Source organism: Opisthocomus hoazin, chromosome 5, assembly GCF_030867145.1.
Source record: "Opisthocomus hoazin isolate bOpiHoa1 chromosome 5, bOpiHoa1.hap1, whole genome shotgun sequence".
Lineage (NCBI taxonomy): Eukaryota > Metazoa > Chordata > Aves > Opisthocomiformes > Opisthocomidae > Opisthocomus > Opisthocomus hoazin.
In genome coordinates this window covers 29541195-29561763 of record NC_134418.1, presented here as the reverse complement: position 1 = coordinate 29561763, position 20569 = coordinate 29541195, and the positions used below count along the sequence as shown (strand labels likewise).

Genomic DNA, 20569 nt, shown 5'->3' with positions numbered 1-20569 from the left:
AGCACACAACTCAGACTGCCTGTCTTGTGAAGCAATTATTCCAAAGTTTAATTATTCATCTCATGTTTTCTCCATATTAATAGCATTGCTCCCACAAAGGTTTGTGTCAGAAAAAACGTTCACAATTTCCCTTGTGCCAAGAAACAACAAGCTTCTAGGAGTGACTTTCCTAGAGACAACAAGGATCCTAGAATTGACCTACAGAGTCATATCTTCTTCAATATTTCTCCGCAACACCATTTTTTATCCCATCCTCTGTGGATTGCTTTGGAGGGCTCCACTACAGGATTCCCATGAGGACTAAGTTTGTATATACTCTTGCGATTGAAACACAGGAAATTTTGGAAACCTGTTACCTCGGCGGAAGGACACAAATCTAAAAAAAGTGCTGAAAGCATCAGTGTAGACTGCAGCACTTTCAGACTGCTATGACTGCATCTACACTGTGGTTGTTATGGTAAAAGAAATTACATTCCAAGATACTGGTACAAAACACATATATGTATCACACCCCAGTAAGCTTGATTTGTCTAACCTGAACTTGTGAAACATGACAGATGGCCAACTGGCCATATAGCCTCTGTTGTAGTATTTAAAAGCAAAAAGGGGTTAGACTGAAATCAACATCAGTATGCACAAGAAGTAGTCAGTCAGCACTCTCATTAGGACAGTGATGACAACTGGGAGACTCCACAGACAAAGCGGGGAAGTATCTGTTTACTGAATGGATAAAAAATTGCTCAGACAAAATAAGTGTACCTGGCAAATGAACTGTAAGGCTGCAGTAAGGAGCACTGGAAAGGGAAGATAACTGCTAATGAAGGGACTTCAGTGCTTCTGTGGAAACTCATCTGTCTTTACGCAGTATGAGTGTCATGGGTGAACCCGCATTCCCAAACTGATGAACTCATAAGACAACAATGGGGAAACTGAAGGCACCCTCTAGCCAGACCTCCTCCCTAAAGGAGAAGTGGCTGGATTCTCACCTGTTACAGAAATTGCTGCCTCTAAACCCACCATCAACCATACTACCCCAAGTTATGTTGGATGGTTCCTTTGAGCACCTCCGGCAGTATGAGCTTTTGGTAGCTGGCTTTTCAAATTCGGGACAGACAGCAAGCTGCAGATGCATGGCTGGTTTTGCACAGGTACCATGCAATTCCCTGTCAGGGTTGCCCACCAGCGCCCACTGACTCTACCTCCATGGTGCCCAGGTAGGGGCTGCATGCTAATCCAAAGCAATCTGCAGCCCTGCTGAGGGCTGAGGTCCCAAATGACTTGCAGGGAGTGGTAAACCACTTGCCCAGCAAAGCCTGACCCACGGTCGCAGTCTTCCCAGACCAGCTCCCAGATCTGCCAGCATAAGTGGTCCCTTCTGGCTTTCAGCTGCAGGAGGACTAGGAGGGATGGACGCTGCTACTGGGTCGAAGCACCAGGAGACATGGGAAACCTGGACTCTACCCTTGTTCCTGTTTTGATTACTGACTGACCCAGACTGAGTTTCCTTTCCTGCTCTGTGTTTCAGGTCCTGCCTGTAGTGACCTCCTTTGATATTTTATGATGAAAAGCTCTATACAAGAACAGCATTACCTTGATTACCAGGTCTTCATTTCTTTCTCTTAGAATCTATGGCATCTTTGATCACTTTCTAAATTACCAGGATATTTCAATGGAAATAATTTAAGAGTAACTGAACAGACTGATGGAGGTTACAGAAGTTTCTTTGCTGGTATTTCCCTGCCTCTGCTCACTCACAGCAAGTTCCTCTCCACTTACACCAAATGCTTCATTTGACTCTTCTTGGGTTTTGGGGACCATATGGCTTCAGTGACCTTCAGTTTCTGCCTTGATGAAACTGCTTAATTTCTGGATCTGACTTGCAGGGGTGAAAGTGCAGTTTCTTAGTTAGTATTCTACAGTGAAGGAATGTCGAGTAATTCATAATTTAATGATTAATGCCACTAGCTGCTCTACCATTCACATCACTGGAAATGAAATAGCTTCGGAAAATAAGTCGACTACTGGTCTACTGACCATCCACAGGTATAAATCACTAGATTAAATGACAAAGAGTGAGTTGTGCTCTTTTGGTGACACCTTCACATTCCATTAGTCTTTACCACAGGCTGAGGGCAATATTAGATTACAATTTATGCAAACTGATACATGGGAGAAGTGAGTCCATGATGACTGTATGCTACAGAAACAGCTCCCTAACAAGTAATCTTGACAGACAACAAGGTAAGTTATAAGCCTAACAAAATCAAATATCAAAAATCAGGGTTGTGAAGAAGTGTGGCTTTGAAGGAGAAAAAGCTGTCATAGCCTTTTCAGTCCTGGTATGAAGAGAGAGGGCCTGGGCCATTCCTGAAGCCCTGCAATGCAGCTCTACAGTTTAACCCACCAGCTGGATGAGAGGCAAGAACAGCAACTTCCAAACTCGTAAGAAAAAAGACACCACCTACAGAACAGGCTGTTTCCCTGTGAAGAACATCCCTCAGTTCTCACTGTGATGTTGAAATGCAAGGAAATAAAGCAGAAATTTTTTCTGAACTGTGGTACTTAAGCATGCTTGCTTGCAACAGAAAGCTGGGCTGGGAGATGACAGGTCAAAGGTTTTGAGTGAGAGAACGCAAGCTGCCTCCTCTGCCTCCTCTTCCAGCTCAACACCCAACCCACAGCCTGGTCACGTTGGCAGCAAGACTCCTACTGCCTGCTGCAAGGTCTTTTGCAGGTGTCCAGGCTCTCTGCAACACAGGCAGGCTTCCAGGAAAGCCACTAGGCAGAGGCAAAAAAACTGCCAGGAACAGTACTGAACTTAGGCTTTCTGGCAATCTTTTTATTAAGAAAATTTTTAAAAGCTCAATACTCTTCCATGTCTGCCGTCTTTCCCTGCATTTATTTTGCATCATGTTTTCTTCTCCTTTCTTGTTTTACCTGCACCTTGTTTACATAGAAATATAAAAAAGACTACCATTGCTAAAATCTTGAGAAGAATGACTAGGCTGTTATAAAAGCATTCCTTCTAAAAGAGGTAATGGTCTTTACCGTAGTCGACCTACATCTCGGGGAAGTGGTGTTTCAGCTTGTGCAGGCTCTGTATTGACATCTACTCCCAGTAGATGGAGCCGCAGTTGTTTAAGAAAAGATGGAAGAGTTTGGGGACAGTGTATCAGCTCTGCTGTTTACAATGTTTTTAAAATTAAAAAGACAATATTCTGAAATCATCTTTAATGAAGATCTATTGTTGATGCTTCATGAGGTACGTGGTAACAAGAAAATGATTCCCTGCTAGTACTGTATCAAGAATATTTCGTTACTCACACTAATAGTAACTTTTCTTCTCAAACTTTCTGGATTCAAAAGTTAAATTGCTTCTATGTTTGCCAAAACTATGTTAACTCCTGTTTCACATTCTTCAGTAATACAAATTACCTGTGCAGTCTGGCGCTGCCACAAGCCACTGCTCAGGGGATACTGGCATTTCTGAAATGCTGCCAGCAAGAATAGTGCAGCAGATCTGCACAGAAAAATGTTGCAGATTACCTGTCTACCTTATGCATGCTGGAGTCAGTCGCCAGCATTAGCTCCCATTTCCATGTGGAACTGTACAGAGAAAAAAATGAGTACTGATCTGACTTTCCTCCTTTATCTGAGTTAATAGCTGTCAGGCAAATGATCGGGATAAAGACTAGAAAAAGTCAAGAGATCTCTCAATTAAATAATATGTTTAGGCCCTACTATGTACTTCTAGACAGAGGCAGAGTGAATGAAAAAATCAGAGCAAGTGATGGAGAGATAAGGAACTGCAGACAGTGTGTGCATGCAGACCTGTGGCAGAATTTTTAGACATATCTGGCACTGTCCTTATTGAAGCTAATCATCAAACTGTCACTGACTTCAGCATGTGGACAATAAACTGATGTTGTTATTTAGAAAGAAGGTGATACCCAAAAGACTGCAAGGCTGAATGTGATAGTGATCACCAGAAGAGGAATTCTGTCAAAAGCAGCTCACAATCTGAGAAGGAATGATGCATGGAAGTACAATCTGCTGGCTAATTTTAGTTTATTCTTAAGAATAAAAAAAAATGGAAAGATATAAATACTGCCAAGTCCAAATCTGCTTAGAATCCCTCAGTATAACCTGCTGCCCTCTGTGCATATCTTTCTGATCTCAGTTACTTTAATCCAGGGAAGCTTCGTCTCAAGTCACCACCCAAGGGAGTAACAAATGTCAGTTGCCTAGTGAAGGAGACCTTTAATTTCAGATCTAACACCACAGTGCTGAAAACATCAAGCTTTTTTTACGTACCCACTTAAGAAAGTGTACTAGCTACTTCTTGCTGAAAGTGATCATAATGTTTCACTGTTCTGTCTTTTGTTAGCTGAAGAACAAAATTCCTCTAAACTAAATGCAGTGCCTTCAACATTGTCTCTTTTTGTTAGAGATTTCTCTTAGGTAGCATGTTATGAGAGACAACAGAACACAAAAGAAGAGCTAGCTGCAAAGCACCAGATATACTGACAGTGCCATGTTCCCATAAAACATTAAACAAACAAGTGGTGAAAACCGATTCTCCTCATGCAAGAAGTGACCTCAACACCAGTGTGACACACCACCCTGTGACAGAAACAGACCCAGAGAGTCACTGAAGGGCTGCCTTGGCCCTGGGGCATAACCAGGGTGGGGGAACAAACAGAGGGAGTGAGGGAAAGGAGAGGAAGGGGGGGGTTAGGCTTTCTCAGTCCTACTTATACCTCATTTCCCACTCCTCTGCCAGTTTTCTCTCCTTACTTTACCGTTGCGCTGCTGCAGGTTCTCCAAGGGATGCTCCACTGGGGATTAGGAACGGTGCTAACATTATGGCAGGGTTTGGGAGATGGATACTACAACTCCTTATGTGCTCCTGGCAAAGGTAAGATCAGGAAAATGTTGATTCTGTCACCTCAAGGAATTCAGCTGAGACCACCCAGTAATGGACAGGCCACCAAGCTACCAGAAATGACTCCAAGGGAATGACCGTCTTTCCAGTGGGTGATTTTAGCCCTCAGCCCTCCTGGAAGGCAGGCTGTCAGTGACTTTGGCAGTTCATGCTGTGAGGTAACGGCAAAGCTTCACCTAAAAGCTAAGGACCACGCTAGCTTTTATTGTTTTGGACTAGATGAGCCATTTGGGCTTCTGACTTCCAGTGCTGAGCCTTAACAGCTGTTTTAGATGCATTGCTGATGCTGGGTTTTCCAGCCTGTTTCTTAAGCCAAGAGTACGTACAAATGTTAAGCACAGGGAAACATCTCAGGCATTTCTTTAGCTGAAACGGAAGCTCTGGGCCAGCAGCACCCAATGGCATGGCAAGGCCGTGCAGTGCTTGGTTCCCAGTAAGCCAGCTCTGGCAAAGCGAGCAGTGTAGTTGTGTCAGCACGGCACTGTGCCCAGCATAAGCAGTCTTGGCACAGGGTTGAATGGATGTGATTTAATACTGCGTTTTTGCACCTGAGCAAAATAGTGTTGCTTACGATGCCCGTGTATATCTGTTCTTTTGAAGCTACTCTGGAGCTAGCTTGCATGCACTGCATTACATGTGGCAAAACTGCCCTTAACCTCCCTGTTTGGGAAGTCGAGTCTGAGTAAGTTACCATCGGCCTTGCAAAAATCCGCATGAGTGCTCCATCACATTTTTTATCTCATCTAGAGCCTCTCATTTTTAGGAAGAGTACAAGATACAAGTTTAGATGTGCAAGGTTCAGTTCTTGGACCTTCACACCACTAGATCCAAACTTAAACCCAAACCAAAAGCCAGGTTCATGTCTGTCAGGCAAATTCAGCTGTGCTGAACTGTGTCTGCTAATATCGGCAGCGGACTGTACTGCAACAGCTGCAGTCCCAGTGGCTGATGATCTTCTAGGAACAAGCAAAGACTTGCTCACGTGTTTTCTGATTCCCTCAAGCCTAAAAAAGAAGCTTCTAAACAAAGATACACAGTTACTAGACATCCATTCATGGCCATGAAAGTCTTCCTGTTGATTCCCTCGTGCCTCAGAGGTGATCCACAGATCAGCCCAGGTTCTGTGGCTGGTTTCTCCTCAGAGAGCTTCACACACAGCTTCCTAACACTCCACAGTCAAAGGCTTTCTGTGTGCGTGTCAGAGGAGGGGAGGAAGTTATGATTAAATGCCTTGGGCTCCAAACCCAAATGCACAGACACTACTGAACAGCCCCTTTTCATCAAACCAACATTCTACAGCATCCATTCACTTATTGTTAGAAAGCAGCTCCCCTGGCATACTGAAATACTACAGCGACCTAAAACATATAAGCTCCCAATTACAGAAACAGTAGGAAAGGCATGAGACTGAACAAAGCTGCAGGTTGTAAACCTAGCAGACTAAATTCTGTTTTTCAGTTACAATGTGTGTGTATGTCTGGAGTTTCTTATTCCAGATTTATAGCACAGTATAATCCTATACAGAGTTATCATAATTCTACACAGAGGTATGCTGGAAAAGATATCAGCTGGTTTAAATTCATATAGAGAAACTTTTATTCCTGTCAAATTCTATGGATTAGGTTTTTAAACTGCTGGTCCTCATTTTGGGAGCTAGAAGAGGCGGGGTAGATTTTTCAAAGATGCTCAGCATGTTTGTGCACTTGGAAAACTGAGACGGGATTGTGACAGGCAAAAGCTGTGTGGTGTTGAGTTTTTTTGTTTTGTTTTTGGTTTTTTTAAATGGACTGGGCCTAAATATCTAAAAGCTAACTTGGGTCTTATGACAATGAGACCACGCCTATGGTTACACTTCGGTCCTGGCCCTGTACTTCCCCCGCAATATTTGAGGGATCTCCTCTGTACCTAAGCAGTATAATCTTTCACACCTGTTGGCACCACAGTTCCTTATGAACAGAGAATTTATTTAGCTGACTGAGGAGCTTGCTAAGGGAGCAAAGAGATCTTCTCTAGATATGGCAACTCATTTTTAGCCTGAAACAAGAGAGGTAACATTTTCAGCCTCGGGTCTCCACATGATGCAGTTGTTGCATAGTGTGCACTAAATGGGAGCATTACGATACAAGCCACACGGATCAAAGCTTGGACAAAAGGGAGAGGGCGTTGGAGAGAAATAGCGCCTCAATCATTCCAAATGCAGTGTTTCTGTATTTTCTGTGTTATCTGTGTTAAATGTGAGGTCTAACACACAGGCGTTGTCCCGAGATGTCTCAAATACAATGCTGAGTCTTGCTACCTGCTTTCCCACCCCTTCATGGCGTCAATAATCTCACCTCTTCCATTAACGCAAGGGGAGCAGATTTTCCACTGGCCTGACTAGGTGCAAGGGAGTTGGTTCCTGTCACCCCAGCAATCACGTGTCACCCCTCGCATAATGCAAGTTAAAATGAATGAAGTGAAAGGGTGAGCCTCAATGAACCTTTTGATGCACTAGTGCCACGTTGTAGCCTTGCTGCCCACCATTGCAGTCAAACTGGTATGAAGTTTGGACCAAGTGAGGGCATTAAGAGCAGAAAATGCGTAAGAAAAAATTATCAGCACAAGCATGTAAACTAACCATAAAACAAGGACTGAAGGCCAGATTCACCATATGTTATTCACATTGGCTGTCCCTTCTGAAGTGGAGCCAAAATGGGGTTTTTGGGATGAGAGAGAGGAGGTGTTTCAGATACTCTGCAAGAGTGAAAAGATTCTCTGGTCAAGAATGATAGTGGCTGATGTGCAATAAAGAAATGTTACAAAAATGACTAAGGAATAATTTAAAAACTATTCCAGGAATAAAAAGGTGAGTGTAAAAAATACAAGAATCATTTCTACATTCATCCAATCATTATTAATTGTAAAACTTGTCTCTTATAATCTGTCCTTAGAACATTGTTTTTCTTTCCTGGAAAACCTTATGATCCCCACAGCTTCTAAGATGTATCCATATGGTTCTGATGCTTACAGACATTAAGAAAAGGCCACACATTGCAAGGGATTATACATCTCCTTTACATTTATTTCATACATTTTTTAAGGATTTTTTTCTCAGATGTAAAAAACAGAAAATACTTAAGCTTGAGCAATTCTAGCCTTCAGTACATCACTTTAAATGTACAGTCTGTACATTAAAATGTACACATTTTCGCTCTGTGTGTTTATTCTTTAACCAGGTTTTCCTTCAGAACTGTGTTGCAGAAGAAATTAGGAATTCTTAGAAACGTATCAAGTTTACATTTTTTCCCCACTGTTTTTCAACCATTTCCAAATTCTTGGAATTACCCTAGAATGTGCCCTAGAAAACTACTGTGAAAAAGATCAGTTAGAGGAACATCTCAAAAAGAGAGAACCATATCCAACAGCAGACAAAATGATCACGTTTGTATTTGTACGAAGCATGATCTCCTAGATACCACTGTAAGAGTTTACAACAGCCTTTCACATTCCAAAACAAGCGGTGCAGCAGTATGGAAGATACTCACGATGTTCATGAGGGTGAGGAGGTAGTTTTGAACGTGTTCTTTGCCATGGAATCGGACGACAGAGTCATCCACACCTAGCAGCACCTCAATGTTGTAGTCGTCGTCTCCTGCGTGCCTGCGTTGTCTCAGGGTTTCGTTCAGTTGCTGCTCTACACTGCTGTACAGGGAACTCAGGTCTCCAAGGCCACCAAGAAGAGAGTCTACAACAAACAGTAAGACAATAAACACCTAGTCCAATTCTATTTCAGAAACATCCTCCCGCACAACATCCTCACCTGTACAGTCACCACTTCTTTGGATAAAATAAATCAGGAACTCTGAAGAGATGATTCTAGTGGTGTAAGGGTAGGGGAAATCACCAGATACCCAATGAAAAAAATCATTCAACTGTATGGTTCTATAGTTTATCACATGGTTCTTATTTCAAGCATAACATTAGTCCCTAAGGAGATTTAGGACAAATACTTCATTTCCTAACCCAGAACTTTCCCCCTCCTTTTTTTGCAACACATCAGGCATGTGTTCTAGAGTGTCGCAGCATTCACTGGGGATGCTGTGCAATGCTGAACTTGTGGCTTTAGTGCTCAAAAGTAATGTGGTCAGCCCCAATTCATGTTGTAAAGATCTCAAAATCAGTGTTGTGTTTCCCCCTCATACCCCATCACTGGGACTTACTGTTTTTGTAATTCTTTGTTTAAAAAGTAGGTGTTGGAATATCCTCTCCTATGAATATGACAGAATACTAGAAGGCTCTCTTAAAGACACGGGTCAAGGGGCAGAGTTCAGATAAACCATTCTGAATTGGCTTTTAAGGGGATGCATTCAATGGGCTACATCTGCAATGACTCAAAAGCCATTTCTTCCACTTAGGACAGTAAAGCAAAACATCACCATGGATTTTTGACAGGAATAAAGTCACAGCTGTAGGCTACTTAGTTCTCCCTAAATCTAATCCAGCACACCAACAGGCCCTAAGCAATAAACAACAGTGTTCGGAACATCTTACAGTGTAACCCATTAGCTACGTATCACAGTCCTCACTATGAACTGGGCTGTTCTTGAGTCTCTGGCTCTGTGACAGAGTCAGGGAGCATCCCTGTTTCCCCACTCTTCCATTTAGGAGAAAGAGATGATAAGGCCCTTAATTACACAGGGGTCTTCCTGCTCTATGAGCCCAGTAAAAGCAACCAGCGTCCAATGGATAGAAAGGAGAGGGCAGTCCTGCCTGCCACTCATGTTGACTCGTATTGTCATGGGGCGTTTCCCCAAATGACAGCACAGCTTTCAAGACCTTTTTTTCTGCGCTGGAGTTGATGAAAGCCAAGGCTGGAAGTACACAAACTGACCCTTTGCATGTTTTCAGGCAAGACTCCCAGTAAACTGGATCTAAGTTTTGCTTGTGGGAGGGCAGCAGAACATGGGCCAATGTTGCAAAATGTGCTGGATGGCCACGCTGTAATTCATCTTGAGCAGATTCAACTACTGGCTGAATGAGCTGGGAAGACTCTCCCTCCTAAGTATCACAGTGGTTCACAGCAACACATAAATAACTCTCCCCAAACCCCACATCAAATGGCAAGGTTGTTCCCAGTTGTTTTCATCTTAGACCGCCACTGTGGGTGAGAGACCAGGTCTGCAAACAGCTTTACAATTCAACCGCAAGTCCTCTCGCTCTCAAGAATGCGAACCCTGTGATAGCACACAAGTGGGAAATTCATAGACAAGCTCCAATTCTAAAAATTGCTGCAGCTGGCAAAGCTGCTGAGTGTAGTGTCCAACGGAAATATACTGGTAATGTCATCGTATCGCTACGCCCGCGGCATGAATGGAATAGCTTCAGATCGTTTCAGAAAGAACCAGCTATCTGTGCTGTGCAGCACCTTTGGTTTGGCCGTCACTTCCCTTCTTAAATAGGTGGTTTTGTGGTTCAAATGAAGAGGAGAATCTGATTTTTGTGTGCATGTGAGCAGGCAGAGCGAGTCAGAAAGGATTCCTTTTTTTCTACCCCTCTAATACATAGCCACTTTCTGCACACAGAGGGTATTCTCAATATGCCAATATTTTCCATGCATGCACCCACAGAATATTTTTCAATGTGCAATTCCAACAAAGCAAGAAAAAATAACCTCACTCTAAGAAGAAATGTAATGACCATTTTTGGCCAAGATTCGAAAAAAAGAAAAAGTAGCACTGGAAACATTTTCAAGCATTGAGCCTCCCACCTCCTGAAATGCAACTTGCATACTTCTTTCCACAAAAACCCCAAACCTCCCCCTTACTGGGCTCAGTGGTAAAAACCCAACCACTTCACTCAGCCTGGCATGCAGCGTATTCCACGAACTGTACCAGGACTTCTGAGGATATTAGGCAGCACCCACTTTAGCTACAGTTTTCCTGGTGCTGACTAGTTTTTAATTTTTTGTCTGCTGTTCTTGGCACTATGTAAGTACATTACTCCGTACCAGAAATGCTAACATCGGAAAACAACTGTTGACTTTGAGGCTGATTAGAGCTACTTATCAGCTTGTAATTACTTAGCAAGCCTCATTCTGTGTGTTGCTTTTCCCCAAACCTTGCTGGGAGGTGAAGCTGTGGGGGTCCTCTTGCTAATTGCACCCGCTATGCCCTATCCAAAAATTACAGGGTAATACGAGTAGTTTATCTGTTCTCTTGTTTGTCTGTTTTCCATAATCCAGCACTTTAATATCTTTAGAGACAAACCCAGGTTATAGGTACTAACAATAGCCCTGTTTGCAAATGCTGCAATCTGCTCCCATTTCCAAGCATTTAACATAACAGCAAACGGATGATGGCGTGACACTAGAGCAGCAGCACAAAGTGAGAAGGTGCCTACCTTCCTATAGCCCAGTCATTAAATCTCTTTCTTGGTGGCATTGCTCATGATTCAGCTGAGTACTAGGGCACTAGTGGAAATTTTAGAAGAGCTCACAGAGTTAATGAAACTTTTCATAGTATTAAAGTTTGTTCCAAATACCTCAGTCAACCTGAAGTTATTTACCGTAATCGATCGTTATTAAGTTTAGCTAATTCTAAAAAGTTTGTTCTGTGCTCACTGGCTTCAGCCGAGACATAGGGAAGGGGGATCAGCAGATATCCTTCCTGAGCAGCACAGAAAGCATCCTCACATGTGTTCTGTTCAGGAGATGGCATTATTATTCTTATAAATACAAAATACACATGCGTAATTCAGAACCTCCCAGGCAGGCAGACACACACGCATTAGATATTTTATCTAATCCACTCTATAGAAGGCTGTCCAAATTTGCATCTGGTCTATGCATCACTTTGCTCCAAATGAGACCAATAACAAAGCCAACCCCTACGCTCTACTGTGAAGTTGTAGTGAGAAAGTCTTCTATCTCCTTTCTGTGCTGAGAGCTTCCCGGCTTTGGAAGGGTGAGCTTTTCAGAACACCACAATCCCTACAATTCAGAGTTCTCTCAAAAATTTATGGATGCTGCAGCAGAAGGACACACTATGGAAAAATCTTAGTGCAGAGCTATTTACTGCAGAAGCAGTGCTAGTGCCAGTGAAGACATTGGCATTCTCTATTCAATTCATTCAGTAGGTACTTACAGGTACTCATAATAGCAGGGCCGAGTTCAGTCTGAATGCTTCTTGCACAAAATCTTTGTTAATGCAGAAGTAAGACTGTTGGCTGTGCTTGGCAAGACTTTCACAGACTTTCTGTATTGCAATAAATAACAAATACAACCATCCTTTTCCTTTCGACCCTCCCTCTCCCCAAAACCAAATTGTAAATTTGTAAATTGCTTTCTTCAGTCCAAATTGTGCACTCATACACATCTGCACATGCCTGCTGACTTCCAGGAACAGACAGACATCTGCACCCAGTAAATGGTTGTTACCCATTAGTAGTGCCACACACTGTTGGAACTCAGGACACAAAACACAGCTAAGCCTCTAGAGGTCATTAGGCAACGGTTCAGAAACACACGTGCTGTGACTTCCCTTGCATATGACTACAGGCTTTGCATTGGCATTTAAAGAAAAACGCATCATCATCTTTGCATGTTAATCCAGGGTTTAGGAAAACGTGAGCTGCTTGAAGCTACTATAACTCTACTGAGCACCAGCACTGCAGGGAGCTGGGCTTGTTCAGCCTGAAGAAGAGAAGGCTGAGAGGGGACCTTATAAATGCTTACAAATATCTGAAGGGTGGGTGTCAGGAGGATGGGGCCAAGCTCTTTTCAGTGGTGCCCAGTGACAGGACAAGGGGCAATGGGCACAAACTGAAGCACGGGAAGTTCCGTCTGAACATGAGGAAGAACTTCTTCCCTCTGACGGTGACGGAGCACTGGAACAGGCTGCCCAGCGAGGCTGTGGAGTCTCCTTCTCTGGAGATATTCAAGACCCGCCTGGACAAGGGCCTGTGCAGCCTGCTGTAGGTGACCCTGCTTCTGCAGAGGGGTTGGACTAGATGACCCACAGAGGTCCCTTCCAACCCCTACCATTCTGTGATTCGGTGATCTGCAAATACTTAAATCCAGGGGTGGTTTCAGCATTGAAATGAACAGTTTACATATTGGCAGTCCTGCAGATTTGTGAGCTGAATGCCACAGGAGTGTCTTTGGATACCCCCTTACCTGCATTTGGAGCTGCTGTCACCAGGTAACGGAGAAATCAATCTGTCCTTATAAAATTCTCTAGAGCACAGAGTAAGAAATTCAGACACTAGCAAAAGCTGGAGACTCCCTTCTTATGAGTGGGAAGAGATCACAGCAATACTTACTGAAGTGAATTATTTAAATTAGTCATTTGAAGACAAAGGTTCTTTGCAACTTAATCAACAAAACCTACTCAGCAGCTTTGAGTGCATTGTCTAACACAGTAGAGGCAGCTGTTGCTGAATGGCAATATTCTCTGTTACGCACAGAGGAAACTAGTCTGTTTATTTGTGGATTTGGGCTAGACAGACTAATCCTTCCTAATCTCATTCTGGAATTATCTGGTTCATTATCTCTTCCTTTTTTATTTTGCTAGTCATCTGCATCTTTTACATCATGACCTCACCTGTCAGAAAAAGATTAGCCCATGCTCTTTCACCAAGTGAAATGGTTATGCAAACATTTGGGTAGGAAGTCAAACCACACAGCATTGTATGCACATGTGCAGGTGTGTATTTTCTTTTTTTCACAGCACACATCAGAGCCTGTCTACCATGCATCATCTAGCAAAACTGGGAAGAGCAAAGAATGACATCTTCCTCCAGTCCAGCTGGGGTTCCTTTGCCAAGAAAAGGCATAAGGAGTTTTGTGCATGTAGCAAATAAAGTAGTGGAAACAGAACAGAAAGGCACCAGAAGGAAATCTCCCCCACATACTCTGTCATTGTATTTTGTTGAAAACCACGGCTGCTAACCTCACCTTGTGCCACCTCTAGAGACTTGGAATCACACTGCTGGAATCAAATGGTAAGTTTCTGTCAACCATAAATATACCTACAGAGCCTCTCTGTGAACCCAAACATGCGTATTCTAAAAGCCATAACCCCTCTGCAGACCAATAAAGTCTGCCTCCCTTCTAAATCCTTTTTCAGAAACACTGAACTTTTAACATAAACACCTATGTCAAAAATTGGGTGTAACTGTACCACTCCCAAATGCTTTCCTGTATTTAAAAAAAACCCACCACATATTCTGGGTGACAGCATATATCTTTCCTAGAGTTCAAGTTTAAAAGGATGAAAGTACAGTGCTTTCCCTCCTTTCAAATAAAGCTGTGACCCGTCCAAGTCTAATTTCATGAATGCTGTCATCAGTCAAACCTCTGTACATCTAAAGAGAACCCTATGCATTTCTCACACGAAAGATTCTTCCAAACTTATTTTACATTGTAAAATACCTGGGCTGAATTTTGTGATACAGTGCCATTGACACCAGCAGCATTCCTTACATATGATCTCTATGTATGTATGTTCTTCATATGTGTTTCCTTGCTTGCGGAATAACAGGGTATATCTGGATGTTGCATCCTTTCTTTGGACACATTTCACTCCGTGTAGCTGAGCTAAGTGCTACATATCGACACTTCACTCCTTTTGAGCTGGCACTGGAGACCCTTGGAGACCTCAGCCAGCCACAGCGAGGGAAGGCAGGAATTGCTCTGCAGCAGCAGGAACAGGCTTATCTTCACAATCAGATGGCCACAGCCCAGCACCTTGCCGAGTCCCTGACTGCTTCCCTTGTGTATAAGAAAACTCAGCAAATAAGAGCATACACAGGCTCTGAGATTTACAGCTGTAAGTACAAGGCAGAGATTAATGCAGTGTAACTATAAACCTGCCCATTGTCAAGGTACTCATTTACTCAAAGTCACACCGTGCACAGAAGAGTGAGGTGATGCCTCTCCAGGACACCAGACTCACAGACAAGAGATCTGCGTTCACCTAATCCTGCTGAATTGATACAACAGCTGCTGCTGCTGCACTTGTGGCCTTAAGATTTATTCCTTTTCCTGTGTCTCTTTCGGAGGGACTTTTCTCATCTCAACAGACGTCTGAGCTAGCAGGCAAGTGGTTCAAATTCATTAGTGCACAAAAAGGAAAATGTCTCGTAACAGTGGCACAGCAAGATGTGACTCATGCTCCACTCCCAAACGCTGACCACTACGGGGAGAGAGGCCTGGCTCACCTTATTCCTGCAGTCATGCTCCTGCATCCGCAGAACTGGAAAGCAACAGACTCAGTGGGTAGGGCTGTCTTGATTTAGAGTCACCTACGTTGTTTACACATAGGTTTAGTGCCAAGTACTAACAGCAATGTTCTTAATAGGAATTGTGTTGTATTGTTTCCTGAGAAAAAGAATAAATGAAAAAGGATGAATTGCATGTCAAGAAGGATCCTAAGCATAAGCATGAAAACTGAAGAGATCAGATCTGTGGAGAAAAAGGAAGCACGAGCGAAGACAGAAAGGAAAGACTGGGGGGTTGCAAGCATGCGAGTGAGGTTCTTCCGAGCCTGGTGAAGACTCGGCAGCAGTGCCAGAGAAGGACAGCTGCATGGTGGGACGCACTGGTAAAACTGCTTGCGAGGCCAGCATGCGAGCCTGATCATCAGCTGGGAGAGCTACAGCTGCCTCCCTGCACTGACCCACTGCTGCGCATGCGAGCCTGATCATCAGCTGGGAGAGCTACAGCTGCCTCCCTGCACTGACCCACTGCTGCACAACAGGCATGCAGGCCACACAGTTGGACTCTCCAGAAGCAGGGTGACGTCACCAAGTCAGCCATAAGCTAGAGTTTCTTTCTGGCAAAAGATTATGACCCACCGACAAACTTATGAGAAGCAAGCATTCGATTGCCTAATTTAGCCTTTCCTGAAAATACAGCTGGCAACAGTGTCTAGGGAGGCTCCACAACTTCACTAATTCAAAAGGAAAATAATGAAAAATCAGTTTGGAACAAATTGAGATCAATGTATATCCCTTCTTAACGAGTGTGTTAATGTATAAAATGTCCCCAAGGACAGCTGTATTCTGTAGCAACTAAAAAATTCCATTATGCTATTTTCAAAGAAAGGAAACTAGGCCAACTCATAATGTCACTTCTGAAGTTGCACTAAGTAGCCACTGCACATTTCTTTACTTGTTAAACCCTGGACGAATGTGAGTTTCCATGATTGCTTTCTCTCCTAGTTATGGTTTCTTGAAGCTCTATATTTTCTTCACCTGTCAAAACCTGTATTACCAAGGTGGAGACAGGCATTCTTACTTCGTTCTTCTCTGCCTGTTTTCCCAGTCTTAATGCTCAGATCTTTCAGGCTGCCATAGAGCTTAGTCTGTTTATTTTATTTGGTTGAACTTGTGTGCATCTGCATCCAGCATAGCAACAAGAGAAATTACTGGACACAAAAAATGAGCTATAAACTTCTCTTGCAATCAAATGCAGGAAAGGTGCGGAGAAAACGATGGCTCACTTCGGAAAGGCAGCTGACGATACAAGTGGCTTTATCACACCCTGAAGATAATGTTTAAAACCCTTGAAGGCAGCCTTGCTCATTTTGCAAAGCACGACATTCAAGAAGTGAAGCAACTTTGTGAAGTCAACATTGAAGGTACATCAAAGAATTCTGCTTCTGAGGATATTTTTCTTTGTATTACAGAATTCTCCACAGAAAACCCATCTGGAATAAACTGCATAGAGATAACTGGTGCATCAGGCTGATTTTGGTATTTAGTGGGTTGTCTGGCTGGGCCCTGTGATTCTTGACTGTCTGGGGCCAGCCTAGGTAACGACATCTCACACCCTTTCCAGAGAAGTCATCCACTTAAAGCTTCCAGCTGACTCTGAGGGAAGGCCATCATAATGGTTGACCAACAAGTCAAAAAGACGGAATAAGGGTAGAAACAGGGCTTTCTAATTGAAGAAATTAGCTGAAAATGACCTTTCCCCACCTTGCTCTTGGAATGAGATTCACCAATAGAAGCACTCAGGTTGGAAAGACCCTCTGGAAGCCACTCAAAGTAGGGCCAAATTCAAAGTTACAGCAGGCTGCCCAGAGACTTGTCTTGGCCATTTGGCAACTCTAGGTGGATGTAGATCCCAGCACATCTCTGGGCCCAAATCCAGGCAACCACTTTCCCAGTGAACCATTTTTCCTAGTATCTACTCTCGTTCCCCCTGTTCCAAGTTGTGACTGTTGCCTCTTGTCGAACATTTCTGAGACATCTTCTCTGTAATGCCTGTATCTAATGTTCTTACCGAATACTCAAATGTTACTTGTGTCACTCTTCCCAGGGGTCTGTATAGCACTCATAAATGTGACTGTCCTCGGGACATAAAAAAAAGGTCATGAAAAAATTATTCTGTAGCTTCAAGCTTTATTATAGACAAAGACTGAGATTTTATCCAGATTTTATCTATGCTCAATGCAGATCAGACTGTCAAAGGTCCTCAGCAACCTGTTTTATAAAAAAAGCTTATCTGCTATTTGAATGCACCCATGGAACTCAGACAGTTTAGAAGAGTTTCAAGTATTACACTGGTTTTTTAACAGTTCCACAACATGCTTTACTGACGGTTTCATTTGTTCTTTACTAACTACCTTTAAAGAACGATATAAGATGATGATGCCTTCTAAAGATCTCGCCCTTTAGATGTGGAACAAGAAGCTACCAGGAGCAGATGGCCAGATGTCTTGGCAGCTGACTCCCACACACTTCAGCTGGAACACAAGAATACCTGTTGCCTTTGGAGCTTTTGACAAAAAATTAGTATGAGAAACATAGCAGGTTGCTTAATTATAGCAAAGGTCAATATACACACTTCAATAAATGTGTAGAAGCTGATCTTTTGCCTACTAAGGCTTATTTTGAAGTGAAAGCCAGGGAAGAAGAGAACCACCATGTAGGTCAAATGCCTATTCCAAACAGTTCCTTCTAATTTATTTCCCTGCAAAATGTGTATATGCAAAATTTTTGTGGCACTGCTGGTACTGTCTAATTATGAGGGATCAGTGCTTGCAAAAGAAACCACCCAGGTTGTCAAGTGGAAAATATTATGACAGGATGTTCTCGTTACATTCCGGGATGTGCTGAAACTTGTGTGCTTTGACTTGTTAGGTCCTTCAAAAAAAAAAAAAAATCTTGTGAAGTTAAGCATTCTCCCTTACCTTTTGTTGAAGAATTACATGAAATTGCCTTGTACTCCAGAAGCATCAGAATAACTTTCTACACGCAACAGTCTTTGTGACATTAGAAGAATCTGTCCTTTACTTAAGCGTCACTGCCCCAAATCCCCCCTTCCCATGCAAAACACCTACACAGAGACTTGCAGTCTTGACTCTGAGATTCGGTTCCTTAATATTGTTACTGTCTTTGATGGAATGTGTATGTGAGTTTGTTGCTACTCTTTGCTTAACTGTTGCCAAAACTTCTGCTTGTTTGTTTTTGGGGACTGAGCAAAAGGAAGAGTTTGTATCTGAAGCAGCCCTAACCAAGAAAGTTGGCCATAAAAATACATGATTTCACTATATGTTTCACTGTATGTTAAGGGCTCTATCTGTTAAGTGCTTCCAGAAGCCAGTGAGCACCCTATGGGGTGTCTCTTTGCAATATTTCACAATAAATAAACACAATCTATGAAATTTTGATAACACAGAGCAGCTCAGTTCTTCTGTAGAAACATAGTGCAGTTACACAGAAGAGAGAATCGGATTTAACATTTCCCTCAGGGGAGACAGAACAATCACTTGAGCATTAACAAAAAACAAACCAAAAAACCCATAACAAACCACAAGTCATTCCTCTTCTTCTCTGAAGACTACCATAAATTTGTTGGCAAGAGACTAAAAGGCATAGTAGAAAACCAAGCTATCAGAAAATGACCTGGGTGTGACTGCCAGTTATGCTGCTCTGTCTGCTTCCCAACAAAACCAACAGCAAACAGGTACCCCAGCCAGCTCGCTCTGACCCACATCATTCAGACGCTGTTTCAAAAGGGTCTAAAACAACTTGGAGTGGGAGCTGGGTATTTAGATTGCTTTTGAATGTCCTGCTGAAGTGAACACGAAAAGTGTTAGCGATTGCTAGGATCCTCTCGGCTAAGAAGGAACACAGGTGCGATTTCAGTGTTTCCCACTTTATGGAGCTGCTCTCAGCACCACGTCAAACGTGGGTGGAAAAGGTACAGGTGTTGAAAAATCTTATAAAAGTAGTGGGCTTTTTCTTCATGAGCATGAATGACAGAGGCACAGAGATGTACAGTAGTGAGTGGACAGTGAAGAAAACTAGGACCACCAAGATTTCTGTTAAAAAAATAACGGTTTGAAATGCTCTATATGCAACTTTCTACAGTGATGTTGCTTGCCTTGTGATAAGCCTGAAGATCTGCACACAGAAATCAGTAGATTTCATACAAAAATTAGAACTTTCAGTTCAGAAATGTCCAATTTCTTTCACTGGCATAACCAGGCAGAGAAATACAGTTTAGAAGCCATGTCTCCCACGTGAGCACTGCAGCCCTATGGTAAATACAGTTCTGGATCTTTAGATGTAGAATTCCTCCAGGCTTTTTGGCTACTTTTTAACTGAAATCACATTAAATTCAAAAGTGAAATAAAACCCTTGGGAAAACCATACAGCTCCCACCGAAACAAAAGACACTGGGAATAGTGTTTGAGCAAGCAGTTCTGCATTTGTTCCTATTTTTTTCCCTTGGGTTCTCATCTAAACGAAGTGTTGTGGACAATGTTTCTCACTGACGCCAACCCAGCTTGCCATGCAGCCCAGACCAGGAGCTGTCAGAACACTCTCCCCAGGGCTGCTTCTGAAAGGAATTATGTGGCTGCTATCTTTTGCAGAGAGGGGAAGGCAAGTCAAATCCTCACCTATCCAAACCTATGCTGTAACAGTAACAAACGTATAGAATAAAAGAGAAAGAAGTGCTTCCATCAGTTGAACATGCATTGTAGTTTGTGAACAGTTTTAGGTTAGAGAACATATTATTTCATTTTGGACTTTAAAAGATACATCTATCTTAAAAAGAATATGAAATGATTTGCATGTCAAAACCTAATTGAGCCACGGGGTAGCGTAAATATGTTTACTGAAAGTAATCTTCGCCTGAGGGTAGCCAAAGGGGCTGCGGAAAGGCCAGAAAAGAAGCTTGTCACAGCACAAACATGGAAGTAGTCTGAAAGTGCTGAAAACCTAAACAAACATAGGCATCACTTACAGACTAAATAATGGAGTGTCTAAAATATTAATTGAAGATATTTAGTAATTAAAACATTAAGAAGAAAACCGCAATATGAATAAAGTTGCCCAGGAGATGCCAAGAAACGAGGGCAGGAGAAAGCAAAATTAAAGACATGAACATGCACCAGGTGTTCTTTCTGCTACACCATGTGTGGATCGAAGTCCTGCTGTGCCTCTGAGAGTCTAAGGACATGGCAAGGCAAGGTTTGTTGGTAGATGTCGCACCTTGTAAAGCCAGCTAGCACAAGTAGTCCTGTGCAGCCTGCTGTGGGTGACCCTACTTCAGCAGGAGGGTTGGACTAGATGACCCACAGAGGTCCCTTCGAACCCCTACCATTCTGTGATTCTGTGAACTGGAAAATA

The 20569-nt window shown here is 42.8% G+C and overlaps 1 protein-coding gene across 3 annotated transcripts in view; it reads right to left on the bottom strand.

Annotated features, from left to right (window-relative positions):
* ADAMTS3 (ADAM metallopeptidase with thrombospondin type 1 motif 3) overlaps nucleotides 1–20569 on the bottom strand; it is a 132865-nt gene that overhangs the window by 29263 nt on the left and 83033 nt on the right. For all 3 annotated transcript variants that reach the window (XM_075420776.1, XM_075420774.1, XM_075420777.1), the window contains exon 5: nucleotides 8470–8669. In XM_075420776.1, coding sequence (XP_075276891.1) covers nucleotides 8470–8669 — 200 coding nt within the window. The remainder of the gene's footprint in view (nucleotides 1–8469; nucleotides 8670–20569) is intronic.